This window comes from Aythya ferina, assembly GCF_964211825.1.
Source record: "Aythya ferina genome assembly, chromosome: 1".
Lineage (NCBI taxonomy): Eukaryota > Metazoa > Chordata > Aves > Anseriformes > Anatidae > Aythya > Aythya ferina.
The window spans coordinates 28128229-28146301 of NC_140296.1; the positions used below are offsets into that span (position 1 = coordinate 28128229).

General features: G+C 43.2%; 1 protein-coding gene across 3 annotated transcripts in view; it reads right to left on the bottom strand.

The window, feature by feature from the left end:
• Nucleotides 1–18073, bottom strand: part of LOC311430255 (protein FAM124A-like) — a 76379-nt gene that overhangs the window by 8315 nt on the left and 49991 nt on the right. For 2 of the 3 annotated variants that reach the window (XM_084506795.1, XM_084506796.1), the window contains 3 exons: nucleotides 8977–9274; nucleotides 4445–4678; nucleotides 3176–3373 (listed from right to left, as the gene is read on the bottom strand). In XM_084506795.1, coding sequence (XP_084362921.1) covers nucleotides 3176–3373; nucleotides 4445–4678; nucleotides 8977–9274 — 730 coding nt within the window. The remainder of the gene's footprint in view (nucleotides 1–3175; nucleotides 3374–4444; nucleotides 4679–8976; nucleotides 9275–18073) is intronic. The other variant, XM_084506797.1, reaches the window with a different exon arrangement.

The window sequence follows — 18073 nt, forward strand, 5'->3', positions numbered from 1 at the left end:
TCACGTTAAAAGGATAAACAATGTTGTAAATGCTAGATCAATACAGGCCACAACTAACTCTGCATTTTGAGTGCTGACAGTATACAGCTGTGATCATTTAATAATGAAGGAAAGTTATCTCATGTCTCTAATTTGTTGTAGTAAGCCTGTCTTTTTTTTTTTTATTATTAATTTCAAACTAATTTGTCAGAGATGTTTGTAGCATTTCTAGGGACAAAGACTGAATTGTCCCTACCAAATCTGAAAATCAGTAAAATTTCAGTGATCTGTCTCATTTCTATTTTCCTCTAAAGTTCCTCTAAAGTCTCTCCAGCTAAAGAAAGCTCACGAATTTGAGACTGGATGAAGAGGTAACCCCAGTATTTTGGTAACTTCCCTTTTCTATGGAAATATTACGGATGAACAGGATGGACTTCTTCTATTTAGACAAATGGTCAGACGAGAACAACTGATTTTACACCAAGTTTGCAGAGGCCTCTGAGCACATTTATGCTCAGGTAATGTAGGTCAGCTGCTGAATTTCTGATCACTGGTCTTTACCCAAGTTCTCCATTTATATGAGCCTGCATTCAGTCATTTCAGATGTCTCATTTCTTTGTCTCACCCTACTAACTGTTCGGATAAAAGGTCTGTTCCTGAGCTGATAGTCCCAAGAAACCCATTTGTTTAACCAGATAACTTGTGAAGGAACAAAGGATGATGCTCCTCCAGATTTCAGGGGTAGCAAAGATCCTGCAGTGAGCTAGGGATACAGAGTCACCCAGGGCTGAACAACTGTGAGCTGATGTAGTAGTTTACACTACTCAACAATGAGGATGAGAAGGCAGTGAGTTTTGGAAAAGGAAACTTGGCACTCCTTGGTAAAGTCAATTAACCTCTGAAAAAGTCAGAATGCACAAGAGGGATGGGAGCTCTCCAAGTCAGAAGTGTGAACATGCTCAGGAGTGGGTGGTCCCAGCAGGAGGAGGAAGTGTGGCTGACACACCATGGACTTTCTGAAAGAGGAAATACCACAAAGACATAGCAGTATGGGCAAGCTTTCCAAGACTAGAAAAAATGATTCCTTTGCCAGGTTAACTATGGTTCAGAGATAAAGAGGTATAGAAACAATATCTGGCCAACTGCCTGCTTGATGTGGCTGTTGACCAGAAAAGGAAACTGTTTTAACCATATGGAGAAAAAAAAAAAAAAAAAAGAGAAAAATGAAGGATGAATGGCGTTCCTGAACACTGAATTCAATTTTTTTTAGATTCATCTCCACTTTTTTACTGGAAGCAATGGGAAAAAATTAGTTTGATATATCATCAGATAATGGTGAGATACCTGATGGAAATGAGGAGAGAACAAGAGGAATTACAGTACCAGAAATGGAAATGAGGCTTAACCTACTTCAGAGACAAATCTGGGGCCTGCATAATTACCACCTCAGAATTCAAAGACAACTTGCATGTGAAATTGCAAGTGTGTTAGCAAAGATTTTCAATAAACCTGTAAATTCAGAGGTTGTGTCTCTAGACAGTAGTCTAGAAAACAAGAGTGTATTTATAAAGAAAAAGAAAGTTGTCTGGGAAATTTTGGGTCTTCACTTGAAAAGTTTTGAGTATACCCTGGAGAAATGAATAGTCAAGTCATAGAGGGAAATAGAAAGTGAGATAAACTGCAAATCAGGTAGACCCTAGCAAACAAATCTATAATCTTTTTGACTGGATAATTGGCTTGATAAAAAAGCATAGATCCAGCTGTCTAGTTTTAGGTGAAACATTGGACACGGTTTCTCTATGGTGCTGTTTACAGGTAGAAATGATGTCAGTTAGAGCCAGAACTGGAAGGTAGCAATCAACTGCTCGAAGGGGTTCCTGTGTTGAAAAGAAGTTACCAGTGGCTTTCCAAAGTGTTGCCAATGATCAAGATTTTCATCAAAGTTGAACAGTGAGGTTACTTTTATCACTGGGGTGGTGGAAATCCAATAATGTCTCAGAAACTCACAAAAAAGGGCATGTATTTATTGAGATTTCCCTCCCCTTGATTTACCCAGGACTCAACTGAAAAAAAAATAATGGAGGGATGAGTGGAAAATGACAAAACAGGTGGGGTACAGCCTGAGTAACACCCAATGAACTAAGCAAGGCATTTTAGCAAAGGTATATAAACACTAAGAGTGGAGTATTGAGCATGTGTATGACTCAATAAAATTATATAAATTTCTGGTCCCTTACTTTCAATGAAGATTAATTCAAAATGGAAAAGTACAGTAGAGAATTGGAATACCTATTTACTGAGGAGATTAGATGAGCCTGGCATCTCACTCAAAAATACATTTAGGAGTAAATATCAAAGATGAAAAAAAAAAGCTATTTAAGTTAAAGGTTATATCTTGCACGATACTAAGGGATATAAACTAGTCTTAAAGAAATTTAGATCAGGAATTAAAAAGGTTTTTATACAAGTGAGATATTGAAATTTAAAACAGAAGGGAAAGGAGCTTTTTATATTTGAAAAGGGATTGTAGAGTTAAATGGAAGAATCCCGGGTTGCTGAACATTAAGTCTACAGGATGAATCCTTGTGTCACCAACCTTTATGCTCCAAACATTTGAAAGAAGAATACAATATGTTTATATATTATACAAATACGTTTGACCTATATTCATAGTGTTTTAATTCCACGCTGATGGCATCCACTCGCTGGATGTAAGGGCCAGAAAAATTCCCCTCCTCTTTGTTGCAGAATTTGCCCTGAATATTTTACCCTAAATCCTTGGAGACAGACTGTGACCAGAGCACTGATGCTCACAGTGATATTATCCTCTCTCTGGTGCTTGCACACCTGAGGGACAGTGATCAGGGTGAGGGGACAGGACCTTACCCAACCCACAAGCCAAATTGGTAGGGATTATAACTAACAAGCTTGTTGATGGGTGCTGGCAAGCGTTGGTCTGTTAGGGATGGGCGAGGGACAGTAGATGTTTTAGGAACCATGTTGAACCAAGTATGTATTTTGTGACTGGGACTAAGAGTCAATTCAGTTACCCAGTTGGTGTCTTTGTTTTAGGTGATTTTTTTTCTCATCATTGTCTCAGCTGGGAAAATAGCTTAGTGCAGTAGCTGTGGAAAACTAAATAAGTAAAAATATTCTGTGTTGTATTATAGAGAAAGTCAGGGATAAGGACAGTTACCGTAGTTAACTTCAGCTGTGTGATGCATTGTGGGCACTTTCAGGATTATGCCCTCCGCCGTGGTAAAAGGCAAGATCTGTGTATCCATAAAGGAAAACTTCTTTAGCCACACGCTTTTGAAGTACATGGTGCTCACCACAGTGACCCGACTGAGTGGCGATGCAGCTCCCTCCAAAGGCAGGCCATGCACGTCTCCATCTGCATGGGAAAGAGACAGGGAGGGAGACACAGGCTGTCCTGTTTGTGAAGAAATAAAGCAGGCCAGGACTGCTCAGCAGCCCAAATGGCAAGAGTCATCGTACAACTAGTTACATGGACCTCAAGGTTGCCTCTTGGTCCATGTTGTCCCCATAATTGAGCTCAAATTTCTCAATGCTGAGGGCTATTGTACAAAGATGAAGTAACTAAGTCAACCGAAGCTCATATCCTAATTCTCCCCGTATCCAATGTAATTAGCAGTTCAACTCATCCCACTTTGGGTATCTCAAAGAATTTTGTAGGTGTGATCCACCTTTAACTCATCTGAGTACCACAATACGAACTCCCATTCTAGTACCCACTTCTAGAGCAATAATTTCCTTTCTTGAAGCTGGATCACTTATTACAGTCCATTTGAGAAGCACAGATTATTTTTTTTTCAATAACAGCTTTAATGTTTGTGTTAAACACCACATTACATGTTGATGGCCAAATTAACATTCATGTAACTGAAGTCAATGGGGCGAATCAGGGATTGACTTGGTCTGCTGCTTATAAGGACTTTCTTTTTCAATTATTTTTTGTTTTCATTAACATACAATCTCATTTTACTAGTTTCCTTGCTTGTGTGGAAAGCGAACTCTCTTCATTTCCCATTTTGACTTTTTTAAACTCAGGAGCCTAACTGCTGAGCTTACAGCTCGGCACGTTCCCCAGCGCAGCATGAAGGCGTTCAGCGCAGCAAGCTCCGTCCCTGGGGAGCTGGGCTGCTCCTCATTAAAACTGAAAGCGCTGCAAAGGATTGCCGTTTTAAAAACTATAGGAATAAGGCCATGCGGTTGATGGCTTAATACTGCAGGCTTGTGCTCACAGATATGCTGGCTCTTCCCTTCCATTAAAAATGAGCAGCAGCACCACAAGAATTAGATTTCCTGGCTGTTGGTCTTGGTTTAGGCAACAGGGAGTGTGGTGAGATGCCTGGTTGTATTTACACTTGTTTAAGTGCATGCTCTCTGGTTATCATTTTACATTTTATCCATGTGCAATCATTCTCGTGGGCTGTTACACTACCTCCGAGGTTACTGGAGATCCACTCCTGTATTTGGGCTGCAGTTCGGTTGGGGTCGGTGAAGTCGGTCTGCTGCAGGCTGCTGTTTGCCCAGCGCGCGGCACGTGCAGCGAAGTGGGGTGAGAGCATCACGCCGGTGGGCACGAAGAAGGAACATGCCAGCTGGACCACTGTGCTCTGGCCAGAGTCGGCTGCTCCTTCGTACACTGTGTGTAAAAAATCCTGCACGCTTTGATCTGCCAGGTGAGAGAGAGGGAAAAACTGTAGTTATCATGTTGAGGCCAAGACAGCAGAGACTGCAGCAGGGCTCAGCAGCTCTCAGCTCTGGTGCTGACACCAGTGCTCTCTGAAAATTACAGCACTGTCACAACTGAAGCACCCTTGACTTTATGGGGTATTACTGTCAAGCACGGTGATGCACTGGGCGTAGAAAAGCACTCTTCATGCTGCTGCAGAAAGCACTCCAGCGCAGATATGTCAAATGGGTGATTCAACATCAGGCTCAGACCTCTACGTGAATATAGCTCTTACAGTTTGTAAGGAACATTAAGCTCTTCTGGGCACTCTCTGAGTTCCCGTTAGATCAAGCACCTCCAGCTGTGACTTGCCGAGCTGCCAATGGTACAGTTACAGACATCTTGTGCCATCGTCAATGCCACCCATACCAGGAGGAGCACCTCCCTGACTGCCCCAGGTCTGTCTGCTACCCTTGGCCCTCATTATTATTATTATTATTATTATTATTATTATTATTATCATCATCATCATCATCATCATCATCATCATCATCCTCATCATCGAAGGACAGTGCCCCAGACTGACCCAGTATTGCCTGGCAATGCTAAGTAGAGCTGCTAAGTTTCCTGATGTGTGTTTTGAAGTACAATTATATTTCACATTTAATATTCAGTTTTGAGGATTTCCTAAGAGCCCTCAGACCCTTTTATAAAAAAAAACAAACCTCCTTGTTAGCTCATAGTTCCCAGACTTGAACAGCTGATTGTTACTTCTAAATGTGGAATTTTGCACTTCTCCTTATTGAATCGTGTCCTATTAGCTTCACACATTTCTCCAGTTTGCCAGGAGCCTTTTAAATTCTATTCTGGTCTTACAAAATGCTTGTAGAAACTACAAACTCAGCGTCGTTCAAAAATTCAATAATATATTATCTAGTACATCGTCCAAAAATGAAAATAGTGGAGTAGCGCCCCACTCTCCTTTTCCTGGGGAGTTCATGGTAGGCCAACGGTGGGGGCTTCTGTGATGGATACAGGGTTGTGGGGTGGGCCACCAGGGAGGTGAGTTTTCCAAATGTAGAGGATCTTATGTTTCTAAAATCTCAGAGTTCCTAATAGGCTTTCCTGAAGGATGGTTTAGCAGCCTTTTCTAGCTGTCAACATTTTGTTCACTCTAATGGTTTGTGGTGAGACAATTCACTCTGAGGTGACCTCCTGAGGCACACACTTGCTCTGCACAGCGTTGATGCCAAACCTCAGACCTCCCATGTGTGTGGGTCAGCACCTTCCCCTTAGCCCTTGAAGGAGATGTGCCTACATCCACCCAATAAAAGTCCTGTTGAGTTTGTGACTTGCCATTAAGTTTCCATCAGGTTCCTCTTCCCGTAGATAGACTGCCCTAGGGAAGGGGCAGCAGTCTTTCGGCAAGGCATCAGTGCCTCTTGGCTCTGTGGCACCAGTGGGCCTTTCTGCTTTCCCTAGGTGAAATGCCACCACGTGTCCTAATTTCTGTGTGAAAGCTCAGTAACTCGCTGTGATATACAAATGTTGGCCACCATCCTCATGGGGATAAGTACTGGAGATAAGATAAGTACTGTGCCCTAGCTTCTTCAGGGCCGCACTCAGCTCAGGTGCTCCTCTGCCTCGGCCTGTACACCTGGGGCACCCTGAGCAGATCCCAGGTACCTGAAACCCCAAAGGGGGCATGGCTAGGCTTAAGTTATGGCTCGGACTGGAAATATTGGTTTTAACACCAGGTAGTGCCTAAGTCAGAGGAAGGAAGCACCCCGTTTCCCATAGGCAGAGCTGGAGGGAATGCAGGCCGGGCTGCTGCCTGGGACATGGGCGATTTGGGGCTGATAACCCAGGGAGGATTTTGGTGGGCTGGATCCATCCTGCCTGGACCAGCCTGTCCCAGGCTGATCACCAAGTCAAGGGGAGGATTGCCATGAGACTCCAGCTCCTAGCCAGGTCCCTGATCTCAACAGGAGACTTCTACTACATCTGCTCAGATTTTCGCTGGGGTAGAGGGAAAGCTTCACTATTTCTACCACCCAAGAACCCAGCACATGCTTTCTAACCTAATAGCTCTCCTTTAATAACCTGCAGGAAGACTAATCACCTATATGAAGGTTGGTATTAAGACTCAGATCTATTACTCTTTAAGGGATAAAATACTGAACTCCTTGAACAGATGTCAAGAAAACTCACACAGTCTGAGGTGTAAAGTGCTTTCCTTGTGTGTTTTTCATTAGTGCAGGAGTGTTTGGCAAGCTCTCTGGAGGATGTAAGAAATCAAAGATGGTAAATTGGAAGCAGATGTTAATGCGAGGTGTGGTATCCTGAGGTTGTAACTTCAGTCGTATCAAAGTGCTTAGCTAACCAAAGTCCTGAATTCTTACTCAGAAAGCATTTCAAATTTGCTTTAAAATACTCTATGACAGGTAAAGTAAAATAGCAAGGAGAAAATATTTAAAATACAACATTTTATCTGTGCTGTCTAGAGAGACATCCCTTTAAACATTGTTTTTCTTAGTACTAGAATAAAGGTGAACAAATCTTCCAAATGTTAAAAGAAGATTACAAGTGCATGTAAGAGCTGATTCTCTGTGAATAGTGAATGAACCATCAATGTTTTCATTGTTTTTAGTCTGCCAAGGTTTTAACCACATCCTTCATTATTGTGAAAGAAAGACTGACTAAAATATTAATGCAAATATGGAAGAATGGAATTTTATCAGACATGCATATATATGTAATTTGGTTTTACTCATCTGATAGGAAATTTGTTCAAAGTATTTGATCTTAAAGTGTGTGATTTTGGTCATTTCCTAATCCCCCACTGGAAATTTGCTATTACAACCAATAGCAATAGATCCCATCCTACTTTTCTTCCCACATTCATACATTAATATTACTGAAAGCCAAGACTCACGTGGCTTGTGCCACAAGAGCTAAAGTAGAGATAAAACGTCTGCTTCGTATTATGTGAGAAGACAGAAGTCAGACAGTGCAAAAGAGCTAGCAGGTCATTAACAACCTCTGCACTTCTCTTTGTTATATTTTGTGTGGAGGTTTGTGCCTAAATTTCAATGTGCAATGTTCTCTTTAATTTTTTTTCTTACTTTTTTCTTAATAGATCCCCTACATGACAAGAAGTGTGACAATTACCAAGTTAAAATCCTTGTATGAATTATTGCTGTTTAAAATTACCCTACTAAATCTACAGAAAGGGAGTCTTATAGGCAAGGTGTCATTATATCACCTGCTCACAATATAGAGACACTGTCCTTGTGTCAGTACACGTATCTGTACCTGTCTATATCAAACAGAGTCAGCTCTTACTGCTGTGCTGGTTTTGAATATCAATGATATAGAGGATGGTAATGATGGCTGAAGCAGGCTACAGGACAGTTCTGAAATTTCTGTAGGTTTTATCTTTAGTCTTCAGATGCTGAAAGTAAATTTTATGCTGAGGGATAATGGTGTCATCTCTATACATAAGTCTTGTATGTAAGCTGCAAATTTTGAAGATGAGGCAGTCATCCACTTCTCATAAACATTGTGCCCATCACGCAAAATAGTTTTTGCCATGTGGTGTGAGATGGTAGGATAATCCAGAGTTAAAATGAAAACAGCATCCTTCAATTCAGCTCTCTTAATGCTGGCTTCTGAGACATCTGCCTTTTCCATATCTCTTCCAGATTCCCAGTGAGAATTTTATTTTAGCCTGCTCTCAGGGAAAGATGCAATTGCACCATCCGTCTGTCAGCATATCTCACTGTCTGCCAACTTCCTTCTGCTAACTTTTCATCTTTTTGGCTAGTTGTAGTAACATTAGGAATAGGGCTAAAGTCATAAAGATAATTCATTTTCCATCAAATTCATAAAATTTCTGAGTGGGATAGGAGACAAATTACTATCTTCTTCCTATCATCTCCTTGTAGAGGACATGGTGGAGACCAGGACACAACAGGAACCAGAAAGCCCTAGGAAAACAGGATCACTTCTGCTTTTCATGGGAGTACCTTTTTTTTATAATTGAACTTCAGTGAAGTAAAACAATAAGCATCACCCCAAAAGAAGGAGGAATAATAATGTGTGCATCTGCTACTAAGTGTTCTTTATGCATCTGATACCTGTCTATCAAATGTGGAGAAAACATTTCTAAATTACATCTTTGCAGTGAGACAGAAGAAAAAGAAGTTTATGATGTTTGCTGTTGCTGTCTTCTAAGTAAAGCTGTGAATTTTCTGCAAAACATAAGGCAAGAAGTATTTTTTTAAGCAGTACATTACCATGAATGTTGTATCCTAGGGCATCCTGCAGCTCTGTAAAGGTATTTCCTTGAGCTCCAAACTGCAGCAGCTCCAAAGAAATGGCCACACTTGCTGGGGAAACCACCAGGTTGGTTCTGTTCTCTGCTCCGGAGATGTGGTGATAGAGAGTGATAGCAAATTCAGTCTTCAGGTCTCTCAGCTCATCATAGGAAATGCAGTTACCCTGCTTTAAGCAGCAAGCAGACAGGACGGATACAGAGAAGATAATGGGCAACATGAAGGTGAGCTGGGAACGCTCTCCACCAGATAACCATACCTGCAATTAATAACACAGATATTTAGAGAAAATAATGATCACTAGTAAAATACCTGGCCAGATCTTGTTGCCATGAAAAAATGGGGTGTAGGGACATGCTGACGACTGTTGGCTAAGAAGAACCAAGCTTTTCCCGGATGCTGTACCCATATAGGATGTTTGGCCATCACAGTACACACTGTACTCCTCTATTAAAAAGCCAGCAACCTGCACGCATGATGGGACACCTCGGTGGAAGCTGTGTGTTCTCCGTGCTGCCAAGCACCCACAGCTCTTTTCCATCCCCAGCAGAAAAAGGGGCACATCCAGCACTCCCAGAGGGAAATCTGCCCCCCACGAGGGGCAGGCATTCAGCTGGAGGCTCCGGGCTGGGGTTTCAATCCACATTTGCAAAAGGCTGTCTTCAGGTTTCCCCCCCAGATATTCCTTCTGTGCAATTTATCCCAGTGAAAAAAAGAAAAAAAAAAAAAAAAAAGGTTGTATTTGCAAAAGGCTCCAGTACCTGCAGCACAAAATCAACGCTTTGGATTTTTATGGGAAATCAAGCATTGGTCAGTGCTATATTAAGAGATATTTAGATTTGTATTTAAAGGAAAAAAATGCTAAAATGACAGAATAGCATTCTTTTACAGAAGTTTGCCTCTTGAACAACGTATGCAAATATATTTTTAGAAATATTGCGCCTTCTTTCACTTGAGGATTTCCTACAAATCTTTCTCCATGCCCTTTGCTCTAGAGAGCACCTCTAATGCCTCGCGTTTACTCACAGTTAGCTCTGTTAAATTGTCTTGCCTTTCTGTGTCCTTCTGGGTGTCTGAATGGAAGCTGTCTATGTACGTCTTGTCTCCTTCTTTAATAGGTAGTGGAGTAAGGACTGGGTCATGAGACTGCCTTTAAAGGGATACTCAGTGACCAGAGTCTCTGTCGGCGATGTCTGTACCACTCTGTCCAAATTCCTGTGGGCTACAAGCTCTATATAGAGTCAGGCAAAGCAGCATGCCACGGACCAGCAAATCCAAGGCAAGGAACAAAAAGGTACACACGGAGATAGAGCCAGCAGCTCCCTTCCAAGCCCTGCTCAAGCCTCATGAGACTTGTGACCTGCTGGTACCAAGCAAGGAATCTCCTATCTCTCTTCCCACCCCCCTCCTGCTTTTATATGAATTCCATTGATTCCTCTGCCACAAAGGGGAAGAGAAAGGGCTCTCTGTGTACCAGGCACATACCTACTTTTTTTTTTTTTTTTTCCCCACTTTGAAACTTTTTTTTTTCTTTCCAGAAATCCCATGCAATTAAAATGTCTTTATTTGCCATTATTTTATTTTATACCATCCTGAACAGGAAGATTTTCATTCACTCTTTAGTTTCCGGGAGGAAAGAAACAGCAAAGCAGCGCAGTGCACTTTGCTTGAGATGGAAGGGGGTCGCTCTGAATGAACCAGGAGCAGAAGAGCTGTGGTGGAGATCACTTTAAGTACAGGTTCAGCTACGTGTGGCTTTCCTCGTGTGACAGGATCAAACCCTGCCTGTCACATCCACAGTTTCAGCCTCACAGCCTTCTCTGAGGCACGCAAGGTTGCAGCCTAAAGGTGTTTGTAAAACTGCAGCTTGATGATCCTCATGGGGTTTGACATTATACAGGTGCTTGGTTATCTTACATTGTATAGTCCTGTTGCAACCAGGAAAGAAAAGACAGAGGAAAAGGTCATTGCAATCAAGTAATAGCATTTAGGTGCTACTATTCCATCGTTAGCAGTAGAGGAGCAGCTGCTGAATTAATTAGGGCCCAAATGAGAATGAAAGCATGATCTCCTCTATCTGTGCTTGTATTGCTCCACTTTTTCTGCTGCTTTTACAAGGTGACAGAATAGACACTGTACCAGGGGCTGCCTCAGGATCCTGGGATTTAAACCTGTTAGGACAGAAGAAGGGCAACAGTTTGGTCAGTCCCTGTGTAGCGTGACAGGCATGTACATAGGTTTTGCCATTGATTTCAATGGCAGTATTCTCATGCTGAAAGTTGTGCTTGGGCTTAAGAGCTTTGCTGAATAAGGACCTCTCTGCTGAAGCTGTTGTTAATGGTACCACTGAACTGGGGATGTATTCAAAGGGAATTAAGCTGAGGATGCCAAATGATTTCTTGATGGGCTTGGCGCTGTCATTACAAAAAATGTTTCTGGTCACTGGTGAGGATTGTACAGCTGGATTTGATGTGGTGTTCCCAGAGGTCCTAGAACCTTTGAAACATTTCCTCTGTGCCCTACCTGATACTCTCCTGTAGACTTATTAAGGTTTGGAAGAAGGATAGTGAGCCCCTGAATGCTTTAGATACTGCTGTCAAAAATTAACGTTCAGTTCCTGCATGGAAAAAATGAAGCCAATGTTGCTATTCAGATCTGGTGTGTCTAAGGAACATGCAACTGAAAATTGGACCTATTAAAATAGGATGTAAGACGACAAAGTTTCTGTGGAAAGCAGAAAAAAAAAAACATTCTGGCTCACCAACGAGGAGACCTACAGCTTGGGGTGTGTGTTTCCCTCCACCTGATTTAGGAAAAGAAATATGTGGAGGAACCTTGTCAGCAAAAGCAGTATTTGTAGGCAAGGAGAGAGGACTTGAGAAAACTAAAAATGAATCGATGCTGTTCAAAGCTGTGGGGAATAACAAACGTTCTTTAAATATAATGAATAAAAAAAAAGAAGAAAACCCATTAGGAGGTGATTAAAGGGATAAAAGGCATTAAAGTAAGAAAGGATGAGTCAATTAAACCAGCTGTGGCTAAAAAATAAGTGATAAAATGGGAGGGAGAGGGGAAAAATGAACATTTATTATGATTTAGGATAGATCCAAAAATCTCATGCCCCTTCAGTTTAGCAGCCTGTTTTAAGTTTCTCTTTCCCAAACTGGGGTCCAAAGCCTAGAACTGGGTGTATGAGGAGAAGCTGGTGGCACACGGGGGTGAAAACCATGCTTGCCGGTCCTGGGGAGCTGGACACTGAGCTATTAAAGCGAGGGTGGGTTAGGGGCACAACCCAGGGGATGAATTTTTATTTTAATTAAAAAAAATAATCGATTAGTAACCAAGATAACTCTTCAAAGATAGAAAGGGGCATATATAAAAGCTGTGTTTTGGAAGATGCTGCTTGAAGATAGCTTAGGCTGCCTGTGAGGGACGTGAGGAAAGGCACAGGCCAGGGATGTCTGTGGGGTAGGAGGCTGGAGCACGTGGTGCTGTGCCTCCACGGAGCTCCTCAGGGCACCTACAGGAGCAGGTCAGAGGGCTTCAGAGGGAGCCCAACCTCTTGTCTTCAAGCTGAACAGGGAAAATAGCTGCTCTTTGAGAAGGAAACAAGCAAAGAACCTCCTGATGTCTGAGCAGACCCCCAAAAATTTCGAGATCACTGAGGAGGAGAGGTTGGTGGCAGTCACTTGTGCCAAGGGATGATATCCTGCCTGAACCTGCAGGGTGGGAGTGCTGCTGCCATAGGGGCACCCAATGCTGCATAGTTGGATGGAGCTGCTGGAGGGCTGTGGGATCTGGGGCTCCTTGTGGGAAGAGGTTGATCACCAGACGTGGAAAACACAGTTTATTTCGTTTCTTTGTGCTCTAATAAAACCAAGCCTTGGTCTGGTGTGGCTGCTTAGGGGAGATGGGCAGCAGTTCTGCTTGGGCTCCTGCTGCACTGACCGTACACAGCCATTGTGAGCAGGATTTATCCCAAACAAAGGCTGTGTGGAGCACGTGTTCCTCTTCAGAAACCTCTTGCTTGTTTTCTTGCATCAGGTTGGTGTCCAGCGATCTTCCTTTCACTCCACCACAACCCTCGTATCAGCAGAATTGTTGTACTTTAAAATATATTTCCCTGGGGAAATTAAGCTGAATCCAAACCAGCTTGCCTCCCGCTTACATCTCAGCTGCACCAGAGAGCTCTCACTGCGAGACACCAACACGTTTGCCCAATTAGGAAGAAGTTTCTGCTGAATTTCAGGATAAGAAAATTTGCATCATCATTTCAAAACACAGAGCTTGTTCTTTTGGGAGGCGGTTACCTGCAGAGCCACAGAACACCTAGTGGAGCCAGTTCAAGTGAATTTGCCTGCTGCTATCTACGGGTCATGTAAAAACCACCGCTGCCTCTGCCTCCTGCACTGCTTCCCTGCTGGGGCATGAAGAAAATACCTGACTCTTCAAAGGATGTTTCTTGTACAGGTTCTTCTTCAAAGGAGAAGCTCAATGGAATGAAACATGGGTTCGTTTTCTGTATTTCTGATGCTGTGAGTGGAATATCAGAGTGATTTTACAGCATGACATTGAGGACTGATGATGTTTCCTGCCCTGTGAGTTGCCCAAGAGCTCGTGGGTGCCCTTTGGGGTGTGAGGGCTGATGGCTGGCACCAGAGGACTGGTGCTGGAGGACTGCATGGGACCACAGCTTGGTGCAGACTCTGCCACGGGGGCTCTTGGGGAGAGTCCTGGAGTAAAAGAGCCCTGAACTGTACCCAGGAGCAGTTCTGGAGACTGGCAGTGGGAGCAGCCCAAAACTGAGCTAGGCAGCAAGCTAAGAAGCGTGAGCTATCGGGGATCCAGTGGTGGGATCTACTTTATTAGGTTGTGTGGTGGTTATTTCTGACGTGTCGTGCGTTGTGTTCTGCAGTGGGCGGAATTGTGCCTTCCTCTGGTGCAAAGCAAAGTTCTCTCTGAATTAGGCTGACATCGTAACACTGATAAAGTGACACAAGTTTCCTCAGGCAGAAACCTAGACTGAAGAGGAGCCCAGATCAGGTCAGCCTGGTGGTGACCATTCTCATTATGTGGCTTTCAGTAGACAGAATTTGAAAGAGCTGCAAAATGAGGAGGACACGATCACCTTTTCAGGTTGATAAAAAATGTTTGAATTAAAAGAAGAAAGAAAAGCTGATTGAGGAGGGAGAAAAGATTTTGTACATCCTTATTTTAATCTGAGTAGCTCTCCTGTGCAAGTCTCATGAGGAAGATAGCTTAAGAAGCTCTGTTTGGGTGAAACAATGCGTAAGCTGCAAAGACATCATCTCAGCTCTTCAGCATCCTGCTGCATATGTATTTCCTGCACTGCCATATGAAGAACTTAGTAGAAAAGCCTATTATTCCCTGTGGACTCTCAGTATATGATAAGACCCTTCCTCTGTGTCCAGCTGACCTGTGGTGGTTGCTGTCACAGATCAGCCACTTTGCTGTCCGCAGTAGCTCAGAGGTGCTGCATCAGCGTGCTCAGAGCCGAGTTGCCAGGCTGTGAAACGCCACCTCTGCCCCGAAAAGTTGCCCTTTTGGTTTTCTGTGCATTCAAAGTGCAGCTGGGAGGGAGTTGGTTCCCTGCGCTGGGGCCTGGTGGAAATCCATGCTCATGCCGGTGAGCCAAGGGCAGTGCTGGGGAGCAACACGTTTTTATCCCAGCTGACTACACGAGCTGACAATTTAAATACATCAGCTGTTGACAGGGAATATAAAGTATGGCAAAAGCTGATCTTAATTCAGATACCCTCCCAAATGATTATCTCACTGACTATCACAGACTCTTGCAATGCCAAATAAATGATGCCAAGTAAATGACACTGGAAGAGGTCCTCAGATAAACATGTTGCCAATGCAATTTCTGCTATTGATCTGGCTGGAACAACAGGGAACCAAACAGAAGATGAAAGCGTGAATATGTTTATGAAGTTGCAGAGCTGGCTTCCCCTAGGAAGCCTGATTTTCAGAAAGAGGGATTGGACTGAGTGGACAAGAGAGACATGAGATCAAATGGGAACTTCCAGAGTAGATAAAGTCCAAAAACACTGTTTATGGGCACATCTGCACAGGCCAGTTTGTCAGCTGTGGTTTTGCTTCTCCTGTGGCCTGAACATACCAGGTGGCCATGGGAGCAGTGAGGAGCAGCAGTGTAGGTGTGTGCCCAAGCTCCAGAGGGCCTGACACAGCCCAGCTCCCCTGGCAGAGCCCCACTGGGTTTTGGAGGCAGCAGCAGAGGGTCCTTTAACACCAACCATGTAAAACTTTAATCCTTTTACATTATTTTTTTTTTTACAGGGTCCTGCTCAACCAGGACAGGCAGAGGAGGAAGGGCAGGTGGGTGCTTCCTTCTCCTTCTGCTAGCAGGGCAAAACAAAACCTTTATTCTTTGTGAGCTGATCTGCTCTTTGCAGCTTACGCCCGCCCTCAGGTCATAAATCCCTCCTGTTGACATCACAGGTATGGCCACGGCAGCCAAAGTGATGTCACAACGAGGAGCTTATGGCTGGATATGGGGAAAAAGTCACCAGGACAGATGACCTCAAAAGGAGCTAACGTCCTGTTATTACATAAATGTCACTAATACTTATATAAATGTACCAGTAGCAAAAAAAATAATAAAATAAGTTGGGAAGAATAGCAGTGGTCTATCCGTGCGTGTGAAGATGTGTGTGAGTTCACCACTGTCCTGTAGGCCTGTTGGTGTTTTATTAGTTTGCATTGTTTCTACAAATCATCCTACTATTTTTTCCATTCAAACAGCAACTCAGCTCTTTTAATCAGCCTCAGGATCCTTTTTCATTTAAAATAAGAGTAATGTGTAAAATAAAGAGAAAATCATGAAGGATCTCCATGTTTTGACATGCCATTAGAGAATTTCATGCTTAGCAATAGCTGAGCATCTCAACAAAGTAAAATCTACATTTTATTGTCAGGCACTCGTTAAATAATTTTATACAAGCTGTCAGCCTGGGCTCCAAGAGGAGTGCCATAGACAGGGTGTAAATGCAAAGTTATCTAATGATTAGCTGTTGTATTTTTATGACAAATAGAAACTAATGAAATGGAGATCTAGGCACACTTGTAGCCTAGAAGAAGCTTTATTCCAGCTATACAAATTATATTTCATATGCTGAACTAAATTTTTACAAGTTGAAAGACTCTTTAAGACCTCATTTCTGCAGAAGTCTTGTCTCCATTGTGCTGCTGGTTCGTTATTTTCCATGGCCAAACACTTGTGGCATTTCTTCCCAAAAATTTTTAGATGGGTTTTCTTGCTTTGATAGGGTAAGATGCATGTTTAAATGCTTCTAGGAGTAAATCATTTCACATCAGCACTTCCAAGAACAAAGTCTGGGTCTTCACTCGGTTTTCACGTTATGCAAGTGCACATTTAAGGCACTTAATACTTTCTAACCTCTAGTGCCCTTTTTACACAGAGACAGGCAGTCAGCAGGGATTAAACTGATCCTAATTAACCACTAACTCTTCTGATATTTGGTCACTGCACAGTAGCGTGCTGCCAGGTACACGGAGGTAAACTGATCTGGATTATCTGCCGGTGCATGTGCTTCGCAGAGGGAGGTCTAGCACTGGCACTGGGAGTGAGTTACGGGCAGAGACGGCTTTAACACAGAGTATGGAGGCTGCTGCATAAAGCTGGGGGGCTGGAGAGAGCGGAAAGCATGAGCTGAAAGGTCTCTTCCAAATGTTTTTTTTACCTAGGTTTCTATTTTGTAAATAACACTTGTGACTTTGACATTGCAACAGGGCAGAAACTAAACAGAATAGAAACCCAAAGAGAAGAATAGTTTCATCTTATTTTTCAGCAGTAAGGGAAGACGACTTTGCAGATACAAGTCCTCTCCCTTTGTCTTTCCTATGTGCAAGCACCATTTCTGACAGAGCCCTGGGAAGGGATGAATGAAAGTTTGTCTTTCATTGCATGCTTCCCAGCGTGGCTCTTGTCTTTCCTTGAAAACCCTGGGACAAGCAGAGAAACTCTGCTCTGCTCATGGAAATCCCAGCCCCGATAGCCTTCCCCAGCCCCACGGCAGCCTGTAAAGCAAAAGCAGCACGCTGCAAGGTGAGCAAGGTGGGAATGCAGCAAAATGCTCAGGATGATGTTTTCCACGTGTCCTGGTGCAACCTGAAAGCCCAAAACAGCCCCTGTGAGGCTGGACTCCTGCTCTCCCATTGGGATCAACCCCAGTGCTGTGAGCTGATGGCAGGCAAAGCCTTTGGCTTGCTGCCTTCCTAAAAAAATTATAATGTCCAGCATTTCTACCTAGTGGCCTAGTGGCATCCTCTTTTGAATGAAAATACATCTCTGGTAGTTGAAGCCTGTGAAAGTCGGTGCAGAAGAGGGCAATATAAAAAAATAAGGGGTTGATTTACAGCAAGGTAGATGTGTTGCACCTCCTCCTGGTGTCCAATTTAATATGGTCTGGCTGTTTTGGCTGAAAAATGAAACAATTTCTGCAAATTCCCCCTGGTTGTACAACATTGTTTCTCTAATGACAGTTTCCTACAAAAAAAAAAAAAGAAGTTTGCATTTGTATTTATAGCAGTTTTTTTTTTTTTTCTTTTTTTCTTTTTTTTTTTTTTTTCTTTTTTCATGAAGAAAACTGCCATAGCACACATCCTCCATAGGCCTAAGCTGGTCTTCACCAACTCAAACCTGGACATGGCATTTGGTTCCTCAACGAGGAGATGCAGCTGTTGAGGCCACTTTGTCCCTTCTCTCCTGATGGAGAATCTGAGGGCCCCACTGATGTCCTGGAAGGACGACTCCTGTATCTCTCTGCTGTGTTTGAGAGAGAGCTAGCTGCTGAGGATAAAGCCCAGGGCTTTTCTCACTAGGAGGCAAAGCAGATTTCTTCAGTCTTCAGGGAAGAGCTCATTATCCACCTGAGAAATTATCCACCTGAGTCCCCTGGCAGCAGCTGGCCTTGGGCCACCAGTTTCTCCTCCCTGCCTTTCTGCAGAGGCTGTGATGGCCTGGTGTTGCCTGCTGGCTGTTCTCCAGTCT